The 25,322-nt window shown below is 37.6% G+C and overlaps 1 protein-coding gene across 1 annotated transcript; it reads left to right on the forward strand.

The window, feature by feature from the left end:
* The first annotated feature begins 2,481 nt into the window (after positions 1-2,481).
* Positions 2,482-24,604, forward strand: kcnk10a (potassium channel, subfamily K, member 10a). Its single transcript, XM_051139291.1, has 7 exons — positions 2,482-3,125; positions 5,207-5,589; positions 14,624-14,741; positions 16,249-16,409; positions 20,411-20,603; positions 21,187-21,329; positions 21,430-24,604. Exons 1-7 carry the CDS (start codon positions 3,071-3,073, stop codon positions 22,084-22,086), a joined length of 1,710 nt encoding a protein of 569 aa, XP_050995248.1. The 5' UTR covers positions 2,482-3,070; the 3' UTR covers positions 22,087-24,604.
* The last annotated feature ends 718 nt before the right edge of the window (positions 24,605-25,322 follow it).

The raw sequence follows: 25,322 nt of genomic DNA on the forward strand, positions 1-25,322 counted from the left end.
CTTTTACGTTGCAATGGTACAAAGGTTTCCATTTCAAATAAATGATGTTTTAAACTTTCTATTTTTCAAAGAATTCCAATTCCTAACAAACAAACACATACATACATAAATACATACAACCATTTTTAACTGTAATAATAATAATGACAAATATTTCTTGAGCAGCAAATCAGCATATTAGAATGATTTCTGAAGGATCATGTGACACTGAAGACTGCTGAAAATTCTCTTTGTCATCACAGGAATAAATTGCATTTTAAAATATATACAAATAAAAAAACAATTAAAAATTCTAATATTATTTCACATTTTATAATATTTCATATAAGCTCTACTGTTTGAAAGAGATCCCATATTGATCATATACTGAGCAGCTGGGATTCATTATGTAAGGTGATGACTTCATATTTGCGATGAGTGCTGTAATGCTGAATGAACAGATGGAGTCAGTGCTTTACCGCAGAAGCTTTCTTCTCTCGGCGTCTAATATTTTGCAGTTACATTTCCAGGATAAATCTTATGATATCATGGAAGCAGTGGCATTTCTACCTCCACAGAAAAGAAGCTTGACCGTTCACTAGCTTAGCAGGCTGTATAAATGACACTGGCTGAACTTCATATGGCACACAGAATGAGTATTCTCTGACTACACACCAGCACTTGGTGCAACAGTGCAGTATAATCGGGTGAGGTAAGAGGGGCGCTTGGCATATAGCTGGAACCTTACGTGTGGTGTCTCCATAGTGCTGTGGCAAGCCATTTTAACATGTATTCCTTTAAACTAACTAACATTTATTTTGATGTTACTAAAACTTTTTAATTACTAGCAAGCCAGTACTCATATACCTTTATAATCTAAGAGTAACTAGTATATCTGTGAATTTTGCTAGTAAATTACTTAACCCAATAGTGTATAGGACCTGTACAAGACCTGGGGTTAAGCTATCAACAACATACTTCAGGCTAAAGATGCATGCATTCCAGTTGTTGCTGGTACATATTAAATAATCACTGATGCTAGCACTGACTAGAATAGACACTAGCAATAACTAGAATTGGCCTACGTAGTTAGTCGTAAATAAAAAGTAGGGTAGGAAATAAAAAAGAGCTGGGTCCATGTAAAATTAAGAAGGAATAAAGCGAATGTGGATTTCCAAAAGCACAACTGGACACACCTCTTAAATTCTCATTGGTCAAAGGAGGCCTATTTTGCAACCTTATTTTGCAACACAGAGGTAAGCTATTTTCTAGAAAGCAGCGGCTATATGCACTAAGTGTTGAGAGATATAGAGGTGAAAATAGCTGTTCTGTTTACACTAAATGAAAATATCAGTATTTTTTTTTTTAGCAATATGCTATTTTACACTAAATGCATTCTATTCCTAGTTACTATGTTAAAATAGCAGGATTTTCTGCTATTTATACTATGTATTGCAAATGGTGGCAACTATCTGCACCTCAGTATTGTAGTACATTATGAAACAGTATGCGTTTTGAGTGTAAATTATAGTTTTAATTTAAATTATTAAATGGATTGGGACAATAAAGCCCTCCCTACACCTATCCTAACCCTACCCGATACTTTATTTTCAACTTTTTGATTATTTCCTTCATGTTTATTGAAAATAAATGTCTTTTTGATGTGATATGAGATTCGAAAGGGGGGTTCTACAAATGGGGGATTCGAACTCGGGTCGATCGCATCAAAAAGACTACGGCACGCATATATAACAAGCTTATAACACTCATCCTTTGTAGTGTTGACTACCCAAATCACACGTTGGTGGGCGGAGTTAATGTTAATAGCCTCTGCCAACAAAGTGGGCTATTTGTACTTAGCGAAAATAGACACTCCGAAAACTATTTGCACTACAGACCAGTACGTTCATAATTACAATAATCAATTAAAATGATATGATGACAAATACCTGTACCAGTTTGCTATATGAGGCAGCATATGGATGGTTTTTGTAGAGCTAACATAACTGTAAGTTAACTGGAAGTCCTGCACATTAAAGCTACAAATATCTTTTATCTTAAAACTAATCTGGATTATTTGGATTTTAGCAGTGACATAGTGAAAATTGTGAGGGTTGGTTGCATTTTATTTTACGTTATATTTGGCAGATACCTTTATCAAAAATTATTCACATTGTCTTCAAGATTTAGAGTTTGTCGCTTCATTTGTGAGATATTGTGGAATGTATGATAGCCTGCATCCAAAAAAAGTTATTTATGAAATGGTCACGTGAGTATGGAAGTGTGTTTCCACCACTAAATAAAAAATAAAAAGGTAATTGCAACCTTTTATTTCACAATTCTGATTTGTTTCTCAGAAATGTGTGATATAAACTCACAATTCTGACTTTCTTTCCTCAGAACTGTGAGATAAAAAGTCAGATTTATGAGTTTATATTTCGCAATTCTAACTTTATTTTTTGCTATTGCAAGTTTATGTCCCACAATTCTGACTTTGTTCAGTCAGTTCAGAGCAAAAAAAAAAAAAAAAAAACAAAGAAAATAAAAGAAAATATTCGCAATTAGCTTTTTCATGTTTTATTCAGTGGGTTCCATATGTGAGAATTACTTGTTAGTAATAAAAAATAACCACTAATAACAAAGAAAGAAACAAATCAGTCTTGTAGGATAAATGTTAAACCGGCTTGCCACATACTGCGGCTATTGAGAAAAGCCTTCTAGATGGTCCGTTCGCGAAGCGCTCAGACGATGACCCCAACAGCGCGTGGACTTCTGCTGCACCTTCACTGTTTACCTCACACACAAAGGGACTCTGACGCGTGGAAATGGTGCAACTGGCAAAAGGCGGAGTGATCTGGAACTATTAAGTGCCATGAAGAGACAGAGGCAGATTCCATGCCAGTCTAGCAGCACATCTAGCCCTCTACACGCCTGAAGATGAAGATGATCTCATGCTTGCGCCCCTTTACCTCCCTGTCTCGTTTAAAAACAATGTCTTCAAGGAAATTCGCTGCATGATTCAACAGTCACGCCGTATCTCCCAATTACTTTATCGCTTTTCAACCATTTCATGAATTAACCGCAATCCAAAATGAAATTTCCAACGGAAAACCCAAGGAAACCAGGGAACTGGAACCCTCCACCAGGTAGGTACATTTCCTTTCCAAATTGCATTTCCATTGGCATACATGCGTTATTGTTCATGCCCAATCTTTGACAGAAGTTATGAACATAATGAAGCATACATGAGCTCTGGCAGGCTGTTGTCATGTTGAGTCATTTAAGAACCCAACTAATCCAATCAAAAGCACTTTAACCAAGATGCGCAAAATGATGATGGGCTACCAATGGGTGAGGTAGTTGAGAGATCAGTTAGTGGTGCAATATCAAAGGTTTAACGTCTCTCCTAATTCTAATAATGGACATCATTCTGTCCGTCTCAGTTTTTCAGTAGACACCTTCATTAAGATTCACAACCACGCGTTTCAGTCACAACATCCCTTGATGCTTAAGAGGTTTTCCTCATTAGATAAATCACGACATGACCGAGAGACCTGTATGCTTATTGTTCGCTGCAATAGTTGAGCAGTTTGGGAGAGGAACAAATCATAGAGACGTCTATATAAGCAATTAAAAGCTTAAATGTTCTAGAAATCTTCAGCAGAGGTTTACATTAACGCGTCTACAAGTCGGCTAGTACTATGCAGAGACACGAGAGATGCATAATGAAACGTGGGAGACACGCGCATTACCTAATCTTACTATGTACCGACAAATCATACATATTCACGATGCTGGCATTTATAAATTTATTCAGGATGCTGGCGTTTACATATTTAACCACGTTGCAGATAATATCATAAGGGATGGTAAACATGTACTTTTTTGACCTTCCAGGAAATCACGAATTAGTTTTATACGAAAAATAATATTATTATTTTTATTATTTATTTATATATTTTTTAATTTTAAAATGTCTTTGAATGCAACAGCTCCTTCATATAATGCGACTACAATTTTATTTTGTATTTTAATCTCAACTTAAACTAAGTCTTATTAAAATTCTTAATGTTCACTTATTAATTTGCTTTGAAATTTCAGTGGAAAAAATCTGAAGGTAGGATCAAGATAGCTTGTAAACAACCGATCGAACTGTCACGGTAAATTATTGCGGTCATGCTGCAGGGATAGTGTCCACATAAACAGCTGTGCAATACTACATCATATTGCAGGCAAGGGGATTGCCTGACTACAGGAAAGTTGAGGGGAAATGATTTGAGGCTCATTCTTTATATATGTTTTTTTGTGATTAATGCATTCTTTGGATTATTGATCATATGGTCATTTTGATTTATTTTCCAGTATCACCTCCATAAGATGATTTTTGTAGAATATACATATTGGTTAGTAATGTCCTTTTGCTTTTGTGTTTATGAACGTAGCCAAGCGGTATGAAATAGTATAGCTAATCACTGCTCCACCCTGGCACTGCTGCTTTCTACTGTAATGGGTTTTCAGAAAGCCAACAGAAGTGTGTGTGTGCAGGCATGTGTGTGTACGTGTGGCTATGCAGCAATGATCATTACATGTGAATCACCTCCCTTTGCCACCTGGAGTGTTTACATGAATTTAAAATCTTCATGTTTAAAAAGATGGAGCAAACACTAAACTCAAAAAGCAGATTATGTTTGATGCTAATTTTTTAATAAGCTCTTTGCAGTGGATAAATGACAATGTAAAATAGTGGTTTGCAGCACAAAAACACATCGCTGATCTGTTGTCATAGGATAGTGGACAGGCGGGAAGAATAAAATCCAAATAATAAAAGCAAATCATCATATAACAGTGCATTTAGCAAATCGCATAGGTTTATAAGCTCTTAAAGAGGAGAAAATGCACATCTTTTTGACTTGAGGGCTGTAGGTCCAAACTTTACGGTATTGTCGTGAATTCATCCGCCAGTTGCTAGAAGCCAGGCAAATAAGATTCCATCATGAAGAGGTTGCGTGTACTGCTCTCCTCCTCGAAAACTATGCAAGGTAAAACAAACCGACATGGGCTACATTAAAATGAGTATTTTTTTCACTTAGTATTAGATTTTAGGAAAACTTTGTGTTTAGAATTCTACAAATTTGACTTGATGTTTGATATAAAATCCTGAGGCAGAGCCAGTTGAGAACAAACATAAAAGTATGGGATAAAAGTATATCATCTCTTTTTCTAACAGTACCGGTGCAGACCAACCTGGTGCCACCGAAGAAGGTCCAACCAGGGATGTTGCAGTCCAGCTTGGTGCAGGCCAGCGTGGCCACCATGCAGAACCCCATGGGCTGCTCTTTACCTCGCCTTTCTGTCTCCCGGCCCGCTAGTATGGTGGCTAGCATGGATGCGGTGGCGGACGGCTCAGCCCTCCTCACGGTCATGAAGTGGAAGACTGTCCTAGCCGTGTTCGTGGTGGTGGTAGCCTACCTAGTCGCCGGCGGTCTGGTGTTCAGAGCCCTGGAGCAACCCTTCGAGAGCAACCAAAAAGACACCATCACTTTGAAGAAAGCCGCCTTCCTGCAGAAACATCCCTGTGTGACCCCCGATGAGCTGGAAGAGCTCATCAAGGTAAAACTGTTGCTCGTCTGTAGTGGAGCTCGGCCAGTGTCCCTTGTGGGATCTCAGATCTAGTGTAACAATATAGCTTCATCGATCTGTCTGACATGTGAGCTTCACTCATGCAATAGACCAGGGCACAGCGGTTGGACAGTTCTAAATGGAGCAAGTGACGAAAATAAATGTAAAGATATCAGAGCAGACTGTCATAGCAGACTTATGGTGTAGAGTTGAGGGATTTGATGGATAGTGGCCATGATGGCAGTAATCAACCGACGCGCAAAGTCTATTCTGGTCTTTAATAGCTCCCATTTACAGAAGCTACTTAAACATGACTTTTCAGAAATGTTCTCAGCAATAAAATGGCAGAGATTTATGGGGGAAACACTGCAAACCTTGCAACCTTTCAATCTCTGAAACCTGACTAATACATTTTTGTCAGGTCTGTTATGTGATTTCTAGCGCTGACAAAAATGAGTTTTCATTCCTACTGTAGACCTATGATTGTGTTTCTCCCTCTGACATTAAAGGTTAAAGATTTCGCTGATTAGCATAAATCCATTTGCCCCTGCTGGTAGATTTTGTAATTACACCCTGTTGGCCGCAAAGACCATCATTCTTCATTGATGATCTTTTAAGAATTATTCATGTATTTTTTCTAAGCAGTATATAAGTATAAAGTAAGTATAAGTATTTTCAGCGTAGCACTGAAACCCTATTGTAATTGTTAGAATGGTCACGGATCAGTGATCTCCAAGTAAAAGATCACAGTTGCAGACCAAACTGTAAGTCATAGAGACTTGAAACTTAAAGGGAAGGTAGTATTCACACAACCTACAACGTGACCAGGGCTTGCCTCAATCGGCCTGACGGGGGCGCTATAGCGACAGAAAGTACGAAATTGCTCATAACTCCTAAACCGTCAGTGGCAGGCTCAAGTGTCTTATGTTGTTGGAATCCTTGGCTCACGCCACATGCCCCCATTGATCATGAGCCTGCGGAATTTTCGGGTATTTCGCATTTTTTGAAAAACCTACTTTTGCAAACTAGTCCTAGGTTTTTGGCTTGATCGGAACCAAACCAGTGCAGAACATTCTCTGGAGAGTAGATATCACTAATTATCCAAAAAAGTAACTTTTGACTCACCGTTACGAAGGGGCGCCAAAACGCTTGAAAGGAGCAGGGCCACTTTTAGCAAAATGTCTAAAACTCCTGAACAGAATGAGATATCTCCACCAAACTCAGATCACTTATTTAAGAGGTCAATTTGAGGTCACAGGGGAAAAAAATGTGGAGCCTGGCCACTTGGTGGCACTATAAGAGGGAAAAAACCCATAAAAATAGCTATAACTGTGCAACCATTTGTCCTATCAACATGAAAATCAGTATGCACAGCCTTGGTCCGAAGTGCCACAAGTGTTTAAAAGGACATGTGAGTACTGCAAAAAACAAGGCCGCTATTGGCTGACAAATTTGAGCACCTGTTAGACAAGGTTAACAGAGTTGAAAGGTCTAAGAGAAATGTAAAGAATGGCTGTAAAGGATTGTACGTCGAATGTTTTTTTGCACATACGCACAATATTTTTTTCATATAATAAAACTTCTCATTTCGGACAGCTTTGCCTCTAAAACGACTGCTGTCAATCAAATCCTTTGTTAAATAATCGAGAAGATGTTAAAAAGTATTTTTTGCAAACTAGTCCTAGTCCTTTTTGCTCAATCTGGAAAAAAAAAAAAACACTGCAGTACAATTCTCTGGACTCTGAAGGCTAATAATTATCACAAAAATGTTGAAATTTACCCTTTGGGAAGCTACAACAGGGTTGTTTAGAAAAGGGGCCTGTTCAAATTTACCCAAAATCCAAAGCCTAAAGGAAAACTCAAAACTTTACAGCTGGTGCTATAACATATATATGTTTTAAAAAAAAAAAAAATGTTAAAAAACATATATTTCTATGCCAAATTGCCTGGATTTGCCAAAAAATATATTTTTTAAATCATTGATTTAGGTGGTTACATGCATGCTAAATAATATGTTTTAAAAAGCACTTGAATCCTGGTAATCACTGCTTGCAGCTATATTTTTAAATTAAATTGTTAAATTTTAGAACAATTCATACCAATTTAACACAACATCATACAAATTCCAGACCTTGGACTTTAGCACACAAGTCATGTTTCTCTGTAGATTTCAGATTTCTTTGTAGAAATTTCTTGTTTACTTTCTTATACAGTCTATACAGCCCCATGCTTATATCAGTTTTTATTTTAAGAAAGGTGGAGAAATTCTTGTCCGTGTAATCTGTTTATAGCCAATAGTCAGATTCTGCTCATGCTTGACAGAAGCTGTTTATTTGTCTGTTTGTTTGCACTGCGTCACCCTCTTTTTCACTAGTTCTGGGGTTTTCAGGGACCAGTGCTCACAGCTCCTCATAAAACAGGGAAAGTGGCACCCAAGTGCAGAGACCTTCCAGAAATTGACTCTGGTTCTGTTCCAGTAGTGAGCTGCCTACATAGGCAGCATTGAAAAGCATAATAGGCACGCTCACAAAACAAAGGCTGTTCTAAAGAATACGTTCTTCCAGGCAAATTCTAAAGCATAGCATGTATCTTGTGTATCTTGTGGAATATGCAGTCTCATAATGCTGAAAAAGATGACAGATGAGGTGAGAGAAAAAATGATTATATGTTTAGAATTCAATCAGTGATGAAGTGTATTGTTAAAATATCTGTTCTGTGAAATCTCCATTTAGCAGCTTTGGTTGTTGTACATGTCATGGCAGTTCAAAAAATGAAATGTCCGGTGAGTGACGCTAAAAGGTTTACGCTGCATTGCATTTGAAAATAACCTGTCACCTGCACTAAGCCCTGCAAATCCAAACATGAGATAAAAAGGCATTTGCTGAAGCAACCATGCCATTGTAGCTTAGCTTATAAGTCTTTCAGTTCTTGTATTACAAATTATGTTTCACAGGACTCATAATCACAAATGCTATGCTGTACCAGGTGGGCTATAGAGCGAGTTTACTCTGAAGCTTATTATGTGATGCAAATGCCAAAATGTATGTTTACAGATACGTTTTTTCTTAATCAGTAAGTGCAGATGAAATTAGACGCTGACAGATTCTCAGTTTCTGGAAAATCGTTCATATGGCTCAAGCAGCTGCAATGCTCTGTCAATGTCTGAAATTTCTGCCAGCTTCATTATTCACTCACCGGGTCACAACACCAACAGTGGAAGACCATTTGTTTAAGGAAACATTGCAAAGCTAATTGTGTTGAGTAGTCAATATTGTTGTACATTTCTGATGTTTGTTACTGTGATTTTGGTGCTAAAATTCTAATGACGTTTCTCTCAAGATGTCCTTGAGAGATGATGCCAAGTTAAAGGACGAGAAGCTTCTTTGATAGATGAGTGGTGATAATCATCCAGCTCTGCAGATAAAGCACAATCAAGTCTTAAAAGCATCTGCTGGGGAATCTTGATTCTTTTTGCGCTAATGGGGCTCCATCAGGAGCATGGGCATGGGAAAACGTGAAGCCCGCCCATCGCAATACTCTCTGGAATGACTGAGGCGGGGAGGTTAAAAACCATAATTGAATCAATAACCTGAAACCCTAATTTAATCTAGAACCAGCAGCGTTTGAGAGCTTTGTAACAAAGCACCATTTCAAAATAGCTCAGCCTCACTGACTCCAGCAGAGGTGGATATGACAGCTGCTTCCTGTCAGCTTCTGCTGTTGAATGTTGTTTGAGCTGGGAGTTGCGGAACAAAGAATATGAAAAAATCAGATCTACAGCGGGAGACGTAACTTGTGGTTTTTGCTGATTATAAACGCTGCAAAGCATTGATGATTCAGGCTAGTGGCGTGTGGATTAGCTGCATGTAAGCTGTTGCTTTCGCTCTGCTCAGGCTGTGAGCTGTGCATATGTACTGCAGTCTGGCAGTGATGTAACTGGAGGTGAAGAATTTGAAGAAATGCCAAATCACTTCTTTGAGCTGTAGACCAGACAGAGCATGTGCACTAATGCTTGCACATTAACTCTGAAAAAGGTGGTTTCAGCTAAAATTGCCAGGAAATGTATAAGCATTAGTGTACTGTGCATTCTCTGTCTCGTCTGCAGCTCTAGGAATTGTTTTGGTCTTCACCTTCCGTTGCATCACTCTACTTGCCAGGAAATGAAAGAAAATGTTTCATTACATTTGCCATTATGTTGCTATTTATCCAACCTGGTCTCATGACAAAAACAAACCTGGGGGAACTTTTTCGTGAGACACGAAACTGTATCACTGCAGTTTCCAAAAGAAATGAACACTAGAGGCGGTAAAACAGCGCCTTTTTAATACAGTAAGGGTAGGTGTACATGACAGGGTAGCACAAATGAGCACAACACCAGATATAACAAGCTTGTTTGGTAGCTTGGGTGGCACAGAGTTTGACTTATGATGCAGAATCCTTGGGTACGAATCCCGTGAAAAACGTGACTCTTGATGAAACACATGAAAGATGAGAGATCGAAAAACAAGCTAGAATGGCATGCTTGTGATTGTGTTTTTATGTCACATTCGCTTTTGTTCATACACTGTGCTATCGGCTAGGTTATCGATATAGTGCAGATGGTGTGTTTTTTTTTTTACATGTCAAAATATTATTTTTTTACCTAGTACATTAACGTCTGACAGCATGAGGTAAAAAGGCACACAGTATTGAAACAATAATGTTTTTTAATAATGTCACATATTTTAAAATACAGAAACAAAACCATTTTTAAAATGTAAAGATCCCATAGTAATTTAATATAGATTTACAGTAGTAACGATAGATGATATTTCATTATATGATATGATTAACATATAACATGTTATTTAATAATATGTTTATATAATAACATGTTTTTAAATATGATGGTTTCTTTCTAAACATGGTGATTATCTCTAAGATGGACACCCAACATAATATATGATATTTACCATCTGAATCTAACAATGTCATGTCAACAAATGGAAAAGTCAGCCTTCTATTAATTTTCATGTTAATTATTGTGCCTTTAAGCCCCAACAGCAAGGGTTCTTTTTTTTTTTTTTACCTCAAATACCATACTTTTACATATTCTTATGTTATTTAAAAATTATTGCTGTAATTATCTTAAACAAAACTGAAAATCACAAAGAAGACCATTGTCCAAGAATTTCAGCTATTCTCAATTGCTACTTAAAACCTCCTCTTGCTACTTGAAACATTAAAAAACATCAAAATATTACATAAAGTAAACACAGAATCGACTTTGTGCTGCTGGGTAATTGAGAATGAATGGAGGAAAATCACATGAGAGGAGGCAATGCTTCCATCACAAGATGATTGGATATGACTGGTTATGTTTGGCCTTGGAGTAGGTCTTGCAATAAATCCTGCTTCTTGTGTTTGTGCGCGTTCTGTGTTTGTAAATAAGTCTGAATGAACAATGTAATGGTGTTAATGGGATGCATATAAAAAAAGTAAGTAAACAACTCACACACATAGCTATAACCACTTTGTTATGCCAAGTGGCATGAAAACGTGATGATTTTGTTTTTTTTGTAAGAGATATTTGAAAATACTGTTTAGTAAATTAGTCTAAGGGACTTCTTGTAACTATCCACTGGTTTCACAGACAAGGCTTAAACCTAGTACCAGATTAAAATGCATGTCTGGGCTGTTTTAACTGAAAGAAACTTGCACTGGCATATCTGATGAACACCAGTAATTTGGCCTAATGCTTGCTTAATCTAAGCCCTGTCTGTGAAACCAGGCCTATATTACATTTGGAACTCTTATAAACTCTATTTAAAATGGCATGTTTTTCAGCTGGCTTGCTAATGCAAACATCAAAGGGTATGAAGAGCTAAAACTAAAAAAAAAAAAAAAATAGAAAGCTTGATGTAATGGACTGGAAAAGGACAAGGTATGGACGTAAGTGAATTTGTCATCATGGAAACAGTGGTATAGTATGACAAATTAGCATACATAAGTTGAGAAACTACAGTATGTGGCTTTTTAAAAACCATGCTTTTAGTATGAATTCAATTTGGAATCATGGTACAATGCAGCAGTGATTAGCAGAGACGGAGTTTTCTGATCAATCTCTCTGTGTTTGGGGCAGAATCTTATAGCTAGCAAGAATACATCCCTCATGACACTCAGTATTTATGGCTTCTATATGATTTACCTCTGTCACAGTGACATTTCTCATGATGAGATTGAAAGCTTTCAGACGCTGTCATCTGAACACCTGCTGTCTGCTGTGAAGACGCATTTACGTTTCTTTGAAATCATCTTCTCACCACCTTAAAAGTGGTATAACGTCTCCCTGTAGGGGAAACAGATGAATATACAAGTCACCCTGGCAAGCAGATGAAATAGCAAAATGCTATTCAGATCAGTTCAGAAATGAAATTGAAGATGACTTGGTGTAGCACAGACAGATAGAATGCAAATTTGTGCTTTTTAGCTGCCTGTGTTGAGGTAAAACCCATTTGCACTAAATGGTAGCGAACAACACATTATAGGAGAGAATTGTGCTCTTCAAAGAGCATCCACCCAAGGGGCATTAATTTCCATTTTTGGACTGAGAAAAAATCTCAAGCTGATTGATTGGTCAGATACAGAGAATAGGCCATTTCAGTTTCATTTCATTTAGAAATTCAAAAAAAGGCTACGTTCACACTGTCGGTTTTTGGGATTGACAACCGCATTTACTTACAGGTGTGAGTCTCGAAATGTCCTTTTCACACAGCAGCTATCAGTATTTCTAATAGTGTCTGTATGAATGTGCAACGGGAGTTAAGCCCATATTCCTTAAGCATAGTGAAAGAGACCAAAGCAATATCCAATATGGCGACGTCCGCCAAAAGTATTATTATTATGAAAGTATTACCGCTTTCTGGCGACAAGAGTCCAATCGAGCCACGAGTTTATTCATCAAATCATCATTAACCGACAACAGGTTTTAAATTTGAGTGGAGAGCGGAACATTTCAGTCACGCACAGGATACAAAACTGATGGGAGGGAGCGGCTCTGGTGGAAACTGGATATAAACTTTCAGATGACACACAGCTAATTTCTCCGTCACTGAAAGTTACCGAAACCACAAATTAAACTATGCAGCACATGGCAGATGCGCGTTTGTGCAGCAGAGCGGCTCCCTCACACTGAATGACGTGACGGACAACTAGTTGCCAGTCCTGTTCCGTTCACACAGCGCGTGTTCCAAGAATGCGGTTGGTCCTGAAAATTTACGGGTGTGAGTTTGGTTATAGAATACGGTTGTCACATCCGTAAATAACCATACTGTGTGTGAACGTAACCGTATAAAGGACTCAAATACGGTATTGGCCACCCTATTCTGTTGCTGTGTGAATGTGGCTATTGATTGTATTAAGATATCTGCTAATCAATATTGATAAATTCCATAACTTAACTATTTCGTTCTGGATCAGAGTTGTTTCTTGCACATTTAATAAGCTTGCATACTTTTCTTTTGGATGAGGTTCTGCCTTCATGGCTACACTTGGCTCAAACTTCATATTACGCATCCAGTCTAGACCAACAGACTCTGAATCTGCCCTTGTGTACCTGCCCTTCAGCTGCCCACACACTCATTTCTCACACCTGAGCCGCTTCCTGTTGATATCAGTATAGTACTTCCATCTGCTCTCCAGGCTTCCTGTTGGGCTGAGTGACCTGTTTCTGATCCGCCCTCTCTGTTCCTCTATATTAATGATACATCTGATCATCAAAGGCTCATTAAAGCTAGACAGCTCATTTGGATCATCACCTCAGCAGGATGCCTTGACCATGACAAACTGTTTGTCAAAAACTACAGAAACAGTTTGCTTAACAAAAGAGGATCTATTTGTTGCTCGTTCTATTTGGAATGACTAGAATGTGTGAGGCATCATGAATCATTATGTTTTAAAATATATGGTTGGATGTTTTATGTAGTGCTTGATGCATAGGCTTATTGGAAACGGCTCTATGTTTGTATGTACATTTTTGAAGAACTCCAAAAGGTGCCTATACGTACAATTCACTGCAGTTTCCTGCTTAAATAAGCACTGCAGTGAACCGCACACACAAACACAGACTTTGAACAACACTATGTTACAACCTCAAAACAATTTTACCATAGTGCATGATTAGTAAACTAATACATTTAGTACCAGCTCCATATGTATGCCTATTCTGACATGGTAAACTTGCTTGGTAGCGCACCCGGAACAGCATTGCACTTGGGATGTGGAGAGCTTGAATCCAGTGAAACACAAGCCACTATAAAAGAGCTTGTAGCAGCAAACTAAAACGGCATGGTTGCTTCAGAAACTGTGTTTTTATTTCATGTTTGCTTGGTTTAGTGTAGGTGGTAGGTGGTAGTGTAGAGCAGTGGTTCTTAACCACTTTCCTGGACCCCTGCAACACTTCACATTTTGCATGTCTCTTAAATGAATCACACCTGATTGACATCACATATCATTTCCAACTGATGTAATATGTATAACGTACCAACTTAATAAAACGTTGGCAGATTCATCTGTTTCGGATAAAACTTAACATGGTTTTTGCATCACCCACTGGACATTTCATTTGGAAATCATCGCAAAATGTGCAAGTAGCAACATAATATCATTTTACAGAAATGTTGCCAAGGCAAGTTTTTCCAATGAGCGTGGGTTGCAATATTATCATTATTTTTGCATATTTATTATTTTTTAATGTCCTGTAGATGTGATACACAGTGGTTTTGAAGTACACAAAAGACTAGGTTAAATTGTTGGCCCTTTTCAAATAAATACTTTATAATTTCTTAAAATTGCATTGACTGTCAGTATGGCTTTTAGCGTTTCAGTCAATTTTGATGTTGAAATTATTTGTTTATTTTGGCCTGATACCAATTTTGATTTTCATTACTGCATTAAATGATCTGTCACTGGAATGGACTATTAATCATTTTAAAGACGTGCTTCTCATACAATGAATGACCTAAACTCCAGTCTTATCTCTCCTCAGCACTCTGTAGATGCAGTGAACGCTGGAGTCAGTCCTATCGGAGACACATCATACAACTCCAGTCACTGGGACTTAGGGAGCTCCTTTTTCTTCGCTGGAACTGTGATAACGACAATAGGTAGTACCTTAACATCCCTGGATATTATGCATACATTTGTAGACTTCTCCACACCAAGTTAATATGAATAGTTTAAGCCAAATACAAGGAATTTGCTTGTGTCATACATTTATAGTCTCACTTTCAGTCAATATGCCCCACCCCATAACCACATATCAATCTTCTTTTTTTTTTTTTTTACATCAGCCCCATTTATATGCCATATTATATGTGTGGAACTGTGCCTGCTTCAGCTGTCAATCCAAATGAAACTACTGATGCTTTTGAAGCGATTCATTGCTTTTTAGACACATTTTATAGTCTCAGTGAGGAAATCATGCATATATAAAACATAGTCAGGAACACAAAAGGAGGCTGCAAACACTTATTTCTTACATGGAAAGAAAGAAAGAAAGAAAGAAAGAAAGAAAGAAAGAAAGAAAGAAAGAAAGAAAGAAAGAAAGAAAGAAAGAAAAAGTTATTTGTGACTTTTTTTGGTAACAAATAATTGTGACTTTTTTCCCTCATAATTCTAAATTAATATTTTAAAATTCTGCCCTTTTTAGAATTGCAAGTTATAAATGCAGAATTGTGCAATTCTTGAAAAAAAGTTAAAAGTTAACTTCCAATTATGAGATATAAACTTGTCATAATTTACGGTTACCTTTTTGTTATTTATTTAATTCCCTGGCAGTAACCCAAAACAATTTTTTTTTTTTTCTCAAAATTTGAAAGTTTCTATCTCACAGTTTTGACTTAAAGCATGTAAAACACACAAAAATATAAATAAATAAATAAATAAATAAATAAATAAATAAAAAACTGCATGTATATATTTTTCAAATTCAGATTTTTTTTTTGTCAGAATTACAGGGGGAAATAAAAGTCAAAATTGAGAGTCAAAAAGCCTTTTTATTTATTTTTCATTCTGTGCTGAAAATATTAGGCATCAATTCACTGCTTGCAGTTATACAGTGTATTCTATTGGAGTTTTGATGTAATGCATTTGAAGTCCATAAGCTGCCCGCTGTGTTACCTGCCAGGGCCTGTGATTGATTACTTTAAGAAGCTGTAGTGCAATACAGGTTAGTATCTAAATGCTGACAGGACTCTCAATGTCATTTCTCATTGGCTCAGCCATCCAGCGGGCAATGGACAAAGGCATAAACAAGATTAGTTTTTACACTTCAGTTGCCAAACCTTCGAACATGCTCTCAGTAGACACATTTTGATCCACGGGGACCGTAGTTCATTTTCTACGCTTCCCTTTAAACCTGCAGTGTATATCTGACAGGGATTGGATTTAACAGACTGACTTTTCATTACAGACTGACTTTTATGATTCTTTTATTTGATTTTGTGTATTTTGAATATGCCTTGCACTAAATATCAATCTAATTATCCAAGAAAGTCCACTTACTATTATATGGCAGATTTTCATCACGTTTTATGTTATATTGAATATACAGAGGTTAATTTGCTTTTCATCTGCATCTTAATTTACATTATTACTCTCTTATCTTTTAAGGTTATGGCAACATCGCTCCAAGCACAGAGGGTGGGAAGGTTTTCTGCATCCTTTATGCAATATTTGGCATCCCACTCTTTGGCTTTCTTCTGGCTGGTGTTGGTGATCAGCTAGGGACTATTTTTGTGAAGAGCATTGCTAAAGTGGAGAAAATGTTCAGGGTAAGTGAACTGCAGAGCACAAAACAGGGGATATTGAAATCTGGGCTGTGATGGATAGACATACAATCTGTTTAATGGGCTCTGTGGTAAGGTACCCATGAAAAAGGCTGTAATACACCACATGACTTTGCCCAATTTTGCCCCGATTTGCAGTCTGGACAGGTTATGCTACTTGCTGAAAGTCAGAGCCAGTTTTTCCACTCTGAGTTGAAAGACTTCACAAATTACATAGTGTATGATGGGCACATAATCTGATATTTTTAGCTTTAGTGTGTTTCTATTCAGTCTGTTTTCCAGCCTTAAGGGGATAGTTCATCCAAAAATGTAAATTTCATCCTCATGTTGTTCCAGACCTGTAAGACTTTCATTCATTTTCAGAACACAAATCAAGACATTTTTGATGAAATCCGAGATCTTTCTGACCCAGCATATGCATTTTAACAATATCCTTATTACCTTTCTGGCCCTTGAACGTGGTAATTACATTGCTGTTTATGCAGGTTTAGAAAGCTCTCGGATTTCATCAAAAATATCTTATTTTGTATTCTGAAGACGTTACGTAATGTTCTGTGAACTTACATTAAGACACAGTCATTATTCTTGGAGGCGCAAAAGAATAGACAAATCATATGCTTTCTCTTTAATTAATTCTAGTAGTAAATGGAAACTTTATTGATTTGTCATCTTGATTGATTTTTTTATATTTATAATGTTATATTTATGCAATTCAATATTTATTTAAGCATTTAAGTAATTATTCATCTTCTGAATAGGACCAAGAAGTCAAGAACAATGTTATGATCCTAAACAATCCTTGAAACAAGCTGTTATTTTACAAAAACATTTTGGTATTTTGAATAATAATGATCATAATAAGACATTGTAGTATACACTGCATCTCTAGTGCTTACATAGATAACAAAGTTATCTAATTATCATGTTAGGCTGTAAATAAAACAGTAGATTCTGCTCAAAATCAAGACAAATTAGACTCTTTTTGATGTCAGCTGTTGCTGGATCATGTCCATAGTCAATGTGATAAATTACACCTGTGGTTCCTCTGACAGGAGTAACTAATGTGTTTAAGGAAAAACACATTTTGTGGCCTTTAAGGGGACACCAAAAAAAAAAAAAAAGACAAACTTTTTAAGGATTTTGGGCATTCATTTACATGACAGCAGCTATTTAGGGTCTTGAAAACGCAAACGTTTGACTGTGTAAACTACAAAAAATGTGAATTTGTGAAAACGGTGACATCATGTCTATGTGTACTATGTGTTCGTTCTACAGGAATGCATATGTTTCCAGACATGTAGTGTTTCTTTACAAAGTGACATAGCCAACTACTGGGCCGGCGTGCATGATACAGAATTTTTAGTTGTTTTCATGGATCCATCTAAATATTGACAATTTCGTTAATGTCATTTTCTGTATCTGAAACTTTTCAAAAATGCAGAAAAAAGTAAAACTTTTGCAAGTACATCATTGTCATGTTATGTACCATAAGGAGGATCACTGCATACACGTCTGTTTAAAAGTTTGGGGCCAGTTGTTTCTATTTAAATGCATACTTTTGTTCAGCAAGGATGCAGTAAATCGATCTAAATTGACAGTAAAGACATTTTTGGCCAGTTTTACTGAACAGAGCAAATTAGCATTAGAGCGCAATTCCATAAAAGCGCTGATGGGAGGGGGAACATTCTGTGTGTGATTTACTAACAATGTGCGCATTGAAGAACACAGATACAGCCAGATAATTTCCATAATGACTAGCGCAACCTACCAAGAGCAGCACAAATTACTGCCTGCTTTAAGAAATGCTTTTTTGGGGTGTTTAATAATGTTCTTCAAATACCAGTAATTTGAAGAATGCAAACATTAGTAAAACACATTGCGTGATTCATTTTATACTTTCCTCTCATAAATTTGTGTTTATGAGTTGTGGGGAAACACCTACAAATGTGTATTTAATAAAGTCAGTTCAATAAGTGCCTTTTCAGCGCTAATTCTTCACTTTAGTAAATTCTGACAGTACTATTTTAATGGCAAAAGATGGTTTGTGCTGGTGCAAGCTGTTAGTAAAACTGGCCCTTGATGTTACTAAAGATGAACTTCCCATTCAACAAATTATCCTAAAAAATCAGGGTTTCCACAAACAAATTTAAGTAGCACTATTCTGTTTAACACTAAAAATAATAAAAAAATGTTTCAGTATATTAGAATGATTTCTGAAGAATCATGTGACACTGAAGACTGTAGTAAGGGCAGCTGAACTTAAACAGGAATAATTTTTCGCAATATTTAACATTTCTTGTTGAGCATTAAAGGGAACCCCGGGTATTAAGGCTTGTATGTCCAGCCCAATCTCACCGCAATTCGTACATATTTTACGAGGTGGCTAATTCGTACAAATTCATACGACCTCGCTCGTACAAGCTCGTACATATGATTTTAGCTAAAACGTACGTATTTTAAGAGTTGCACAATATCTATGAATTTGTACGAATGCCCTACTCCTAACCCCGCCCCTAAACCTACCCGTCACTGAAAACGTACAAATTCAAAATTAGCCACCCTGTAAAACACATACGAATTGGTCGTGAGATAGCGTTAGTATGGCTTAATATAACATAAATGATGTTTCTTACTGAATTTTGGAGTAGAAAACCCATGAAACATTTACATTATTGTTTTAGGAAAATGTTGGACTATGGGACTATGGGACTATGTGCCATTATTTTGATGATGTGAAGTGGCTGCACTCAGTGAGTTACTGGCTACCTGTTGTTACACAACTCGAAAAATAAACTGCTGATACGGTGCCACATTATGTGGCTTTTGGTTGTGATTTTCAGTCGAAGGGCAACAAGAAAAACAATGTAAGTCTTCCCTTCTTATCCTAACGATAAGAAGAGGAGAAAAGAATGGGAAGATGTCTGTGGATGAATAAAACTTCCTAAAGACCCACGTCTTTGTTCTCACCACTTTAGCCCTGATGCCTTTGAGGCTTTTAGTAGACCACAGCTACTGAAAGAGCTTCCAAATGGCAGAGACAAGAAATGCTAGATGTCATCCTGGCATGACGCCTCAGCCACAGAAGAAGTTTCTTGTGTCGTAAAAATGATGGTACGGCATTTTGTTTAAGCCTGTGCTTATATCCATCATCACCTGTAAGCTCTTTCAGTAGCTGTGGCCATCGTATCAGTATGTTATTTTCCGAGTTGTGTTGCGGTAAAAATAACAACAGATTGCGCCAGTAGCTCACCAAGTGCAACCATTTAACGGCATCGAAATAATGGCGCCCCCCATCCTCCAAAATACGTATAAAACAATGTGGATTTTTAAAATAACATACATCCTAAATTGGTTTTCTACTACATATTTCAGCAAGAGACATCATTTATGTTACATTAAGCCTCTGGGGTTCCCTTTAAAACATTACAAAAAATCTCACCTAGCCAAAAAATTTGAGCGGTAATGTACAGTATACAAACACCTGTGATAATTCCAGACAAATTAAACCAACAGTGTATGTTAATGCTATATGTTCCAATATAAAAATGTTTACCATGGCAGTTAGCATTTCAAGTGAGAGGTTTATCATATTATAGTATGCAAGGTCACTTCTTTTCCTGACATCCTGGGAGGCATTAGTCAGGAAGATCGCAGCACTTGTTTATGTCAGGTTAGTCAGAGCCTGCACAGCAGAGGTACAGGCCTAGTAAATAAACACCAAACTGAGGCTCCAGCATGCTGAGGCAGTGGCATCTGCAGTACGGGTTGAGATCACACCTCATTAGAGCTAATCAGTCTAATTCAGATCATCATTAGGCCCATCAGAGAGCTAATGAACACATGCCACCTTCACAAAGTCACGAAATGTCTTCTCATGCCACATGTAGCCGCTGCTGGCAGTGAAGTCGTGCTGTTTGCGTGACTAAGAATGGCTCTTGTACCATCTCTCATGTTGATATTGCTTTTTGTCTATTTCACCCCCCCAGCGCAAACACAATCAAATAAGCCAGACCAAGATTCGAGTGGCCTCTACATTGCTCTTCATCTTGGCTGGCTGCATTCTCTTCGTCACCATACCAGCCATCATCTTCAAGCATATTGAAGGATGGACCGGCCTGGATTCGATTTATTTCGTGGTCATCACACTGACGACTGTTGGGATCGGTGATTATGTTGCAGGTACAGTAAACTTTTTGCAGTAGATGTTTTATTTCTAGCACATCTCAAGTGATGCATTCTGTGATGGAAATGACAGTGATAGAAATTACATTTTTAATAGTTTTATAATAAAAAAACTGACATCTGGGACATAAATGAGCTAGAAGCTAAAGAAACATCCAAATGTAATTTGACTATTTGACATCTAGTTATTTTTTTGTTTTGTTTTGTGGATCCCTTTCAAGGTACAGATTAGGTGGCTTTTTGTTTGCTTTGGTAGGCAAATGGATGGAGAGAAGAACTTTACCCATGAAGTTGATTGGATTCCATTATAGACTTTCTTTCCATTTAGTACTTGAATAAAACACAGCCCATATAAAAGCAATTTATTGTCCTTTTGAAGCTTCTCTACTTGCAGACACTATGAATTGTCAAGAAAAACTGAGCTGGCATGATTGCTGTTCTCAGGAAATAGCTTACATGAATAAGGCAGGAGGTTTTGATGTATGCCTCAAAAAGTGTGCTTGTAGATTTAAAGGACAATCAAATGCTCCCACCTCTGAAATGAAAGTGTCATTTATACATCTCTTACAATCTCCTCTAGGAGGCAATAGAAGAATAGAGTACCGTAAATGGTACAGACCACTGGTGTGGTTCTGGATCCTAGTTGGACTGGCTTACTTTGCTGCAGTTCTCAGCATGATTGGAGACTGGCTAAGGGTGCTTTCTAAAAAGACAAAAATGGAGGTGAGAATTTTGTTAGCATTGCATTTACCTTGAGTATTCCAGCCATAGACACTTGTAAACAAGGCTTACATGTTCATTCACCATTGTCATCTTGTTGAAGGTGGGTGAAATTAAGGCTCACGCCGCCGAATGGAAGGCCAATGTTCGAGCAGAGCTCCGTGAGACCAGACGTCGACTCAGCGTGGAAGTCCATGACAAACTCCAAAGGGCCGCTACCATTCGCAGCATGGAGCGCAGGCAGCTGGGTTTTGACCAGCGGGCCCATTCCCTAGACATGCTGTCCCCTGAACGTCGAGCTGCCTTCAATAGCCTGGACACCACCAATTTCAAGACATCCTCCCAGGAGAGCATTGACACCAAGCTCAACAACCTACGCCTAAAAGTTGAGCAGAACGAGCATCGACGAAGCGACCCAAGCCAGGCGTACTCTGAAGACAACATTTTCAACCGCCTTGGCTCAGTCACAAAACTAGCCAAGCGGAACAAGAACAAAGAGCTGAGGAAAAACATCCCAGACGACGGTCGGAGAGCCTTAGATTCCTTCACCTGTAATACTCCCACAATGGATGAGGAAAAGAAAGAGGCAGAGGATGAGGAGCTTGAGAAAGAGGTCAACACCAGTCTGACCAACTTACCTCTCTTTGTAGAGAGCCCCAATAAACAAAACGGATTCATGCCTCTACCGCCACAGACCAAAGAGGAAGAAAACGAGACAAAACTTGAAGACAAAGAGTTCCATTTGCAGATGGAGCCCTAGAGGGAAGCGTGTAGAAAAATAACATATGCCTAAAGTGCCTTGTTTAGCCCTTACCCTGAGCTGAGATGTGAGTATCTCAATTTCTGCTGTTCATTTAACTGTTCACTGTGTCCTGATAACTTGATAATGGAAATGTGGTGACAGTAGCACTGGAAAATGCTTGTATAAGTCGGAAAGAATCTCTCCGAATGTCCTGGACAGCAAACTAAAAATCTGTAGCAAGCTACATTGGCAGTTTGTTTGAAGTATGACTAAAAGTGCTGACTGTACTTCAAGGTTGTTTGGGAAGAAGCATAACTGCTCAAAAACAATGTTTGTCAAGATTCCCCACGCATTTAAAATGGAGAAACTCACCTAGAGACTTGAATCCCCCATGATCAAAGATAAGACTCTTTGAATATGAAGAAACCATTGGTGACACATCATATATGCACGGAGCTCTACTGTCCTGTAAAACAAGTCAAGTGCATCAATATGTGATCCAGATTTATGAAGTTAACTTATGAAATCTCAGGGCTTGTAGTCCTACTGTAATTGTTCAATTGTACGGTATGTCTGACATACAGTTTGCTGTGCTCTCATGAAATATCTAAAGCTGTTGCTACACGGTACTATTTTTTTAGTTTGAAATTTTAGGATAATGGGACGGAAGAGAAGCCATATGGTAGAAAGTCTTGGTAGATGTCATGTAATTGAGAATGTCTAGTAGAGTTTAACTCAGTCAAACTACTTAACAAAGGAATAGTTCACCCAAAAATTTAACTCCAGACCTGACTTATTTTGTTCTGCAGAACACAAGAGTTTCAAATGGTTTTGTCTATACAGTTAAAGTCTGTGAGATCCAAAACAACAAATATTAATGGCATTTTCCATTTTTGGTTGTATTGTCCCTTCAAGTAATTTTCTTGATGCCAGATTCAGTAAGCGATTTTTGAGAAACACTAGGTGCGTTTCCATTACAGATTTGCGCAAAACTTTGTCGATATTTTATAAATGTCGACAAAAGACATTTTACCTTCCAGTACACTTACAACATTATTTCCATTAACCAATGTTATACGACTAAAACGTAATTTGTTCCTCTCGCGGTAAGTCATTGCAACGGATTTTGGTGGGATTTGGACGGATTTTGGCTTTATTTAATCGAAAGAGGCGATGAGAGTATCTTTACAGAAGCGACTCTAAGCATTAATATCAGGGAAAGCCCCTTATACTTGAGAGCGGCTACATATGAAATGTTTCTTGGAGTTTATAGTACATTGAAGAATGATCATTTGACTTTTTACATATGCCATTTGACCTGTAAATGCGAAAAAGCCGTTTCCATTGCAGTTTTGTGAAATATTCCTTTTTCGAATTGCTTGAAAAACCACCTCATGCGAGCGTAAAAACTTTTTTTGCGATATATGGGAGTTTTTGCGAAATTATTAGGCGTATTTTCAATTCGCAATTTAAACTTGTGCATCTTGAAGGGTAATGGAAACGTGCCTACTGTCGAAAGTGGATTAGACCAAGCACCACACTTGTAGCCAATCATCAGTAAGGGGTGTGTCCATTCATGATGAGGCAACCTGATCTCACAGCAATTTGTATGTATTTTACGAGGTGGCTAATTCGTACAAATGTGTGTGTTTTGTAAAAAATCATCCGCATTTACTGAGGTGGCACATTCGTAGGATTTCGTATGAATGACCACCCCTAACCCCAGCCCTAAACCTACCCCTCATAGAAAATGTACAAAATCATACAAGTGTGGTTGTACGAATTCATGCAATGCGTAAAATGTGTACAAATTGGTCATGAGATAACATTGAATGGGGAGGTGCCTATTGCATAGAATTTGGGAGCAGAACTGTCAAGATAGGATGTGATCCTTTTGGGTAAGGTTATGTTTGTTTTGGTCATTTCAAATATTAACAGCGTTTCTCAGAAAACACTTAATGCACCTTTAATTAGTTGTCTGACTGTTACCGATTACACAACATTACCACAATGTTACGTTGATTTGTAAATGATCAGGGTAGCATCTTAAATAACTTGTTTGAAGTCTACTAGACATTCTGTATGTGAATGAAAGACATATACGGCTTTAAGCTTTATGAAAGTATAGGACGCAGTTCCATTTTGGATTGACAGGAAATGTTCTCTTTTTTGCCAGAAAACTTCTGTTTGAAAATGCCAACTGTACATGAGCAAATCTCACAATGTTTTGAAATTTTGCACTTTTTACAAGTTCCTGTCTTTGGTTTACAATTATCGTCTCTTCTTTTCCAGAATGTTTCTGGACTAGACCTTTGACACACCACTAAACAATGTGCTAATCGCCCGGGAGCGTCTGACATATTTGTGTGTGTGTTTGTGTTGAAACCAAATACCGCTTTGTCTGATGTGATTGTTGTCTTGCTGACTGTATTAATGAAAACTCCCTGAGGCAGACTCACGTATCGGTACCTCATTCCTACCAACTCGTAAACGCACACATACACACATCTGCAGCTGCAGCAAAATGCTTGTTGTTGAGCTAATGTTAATTACTCTTTTCATGTTTGCAATAGTCTAGAGCGAATGCAGCAATGGACTGAATATTTGTGATAAGAAAAAAGCTATGGAAATTTAAAACATTTTAAAGCTTTCAAAACAATTTAGAGACATGGATCCCTAAAGCATGCTATTGTGCTAATATGTTATCATGCTATGGTATTGATTGTACCACAAACATGCTTCTTGAGACTTTGAAATGTCCATGTTTGAGCTCTACTTCGGGCTGCACATGCTAGTAAATTGCTGTTCGCAGTATCTGCAGTATCTTGTGCAACCATTACATTCAATGTAGTGAGTGCCTTTTGGAAATAAACTCAGTTGAACAAAAATCAAAAAATGGTTTGTTTGCCATTTTCTCTTTCTGCTTAGTAGTGACGATTTTCATAAATATCCCGTGGTGGTGTTCTTATCAAATATACTGTTTCCTTGCTCAAAGGTCAACTTGAAACGCAAGAATCCACAAAACATCAACAACTGAAAGAACACTCAACGTGCTATTTAAAAATCCTGAGGTAACGTTCACCTTCAGATGTGTTTCCAGGTGTAAGATCATCCTGCATCACGATAGCAAATATTATGCAACCTTGATGGACAAGAAATGCCTCTTAAAGTTGGCCTTGAATGAAAATTAGCCAAACAGCATTGAATAAATGTTCAATAACAGGTTAATGAAAAAAGGATTTATGTAAATATTT

Source organism: Labeo rohita, chromosome 20 (genome assembly GCF_022985175.1).
Source record: "Labeo rohita strain BAU-BD-2019 chromosome 20, IGBB_LRoh.1.0, whole genome shotgun sequence".
NCBI lineage: Eukaryota > Metazoa > Chordata > Actinopteri > Cypriniformes > Cyprinidae > Labeo > Labeo rohita.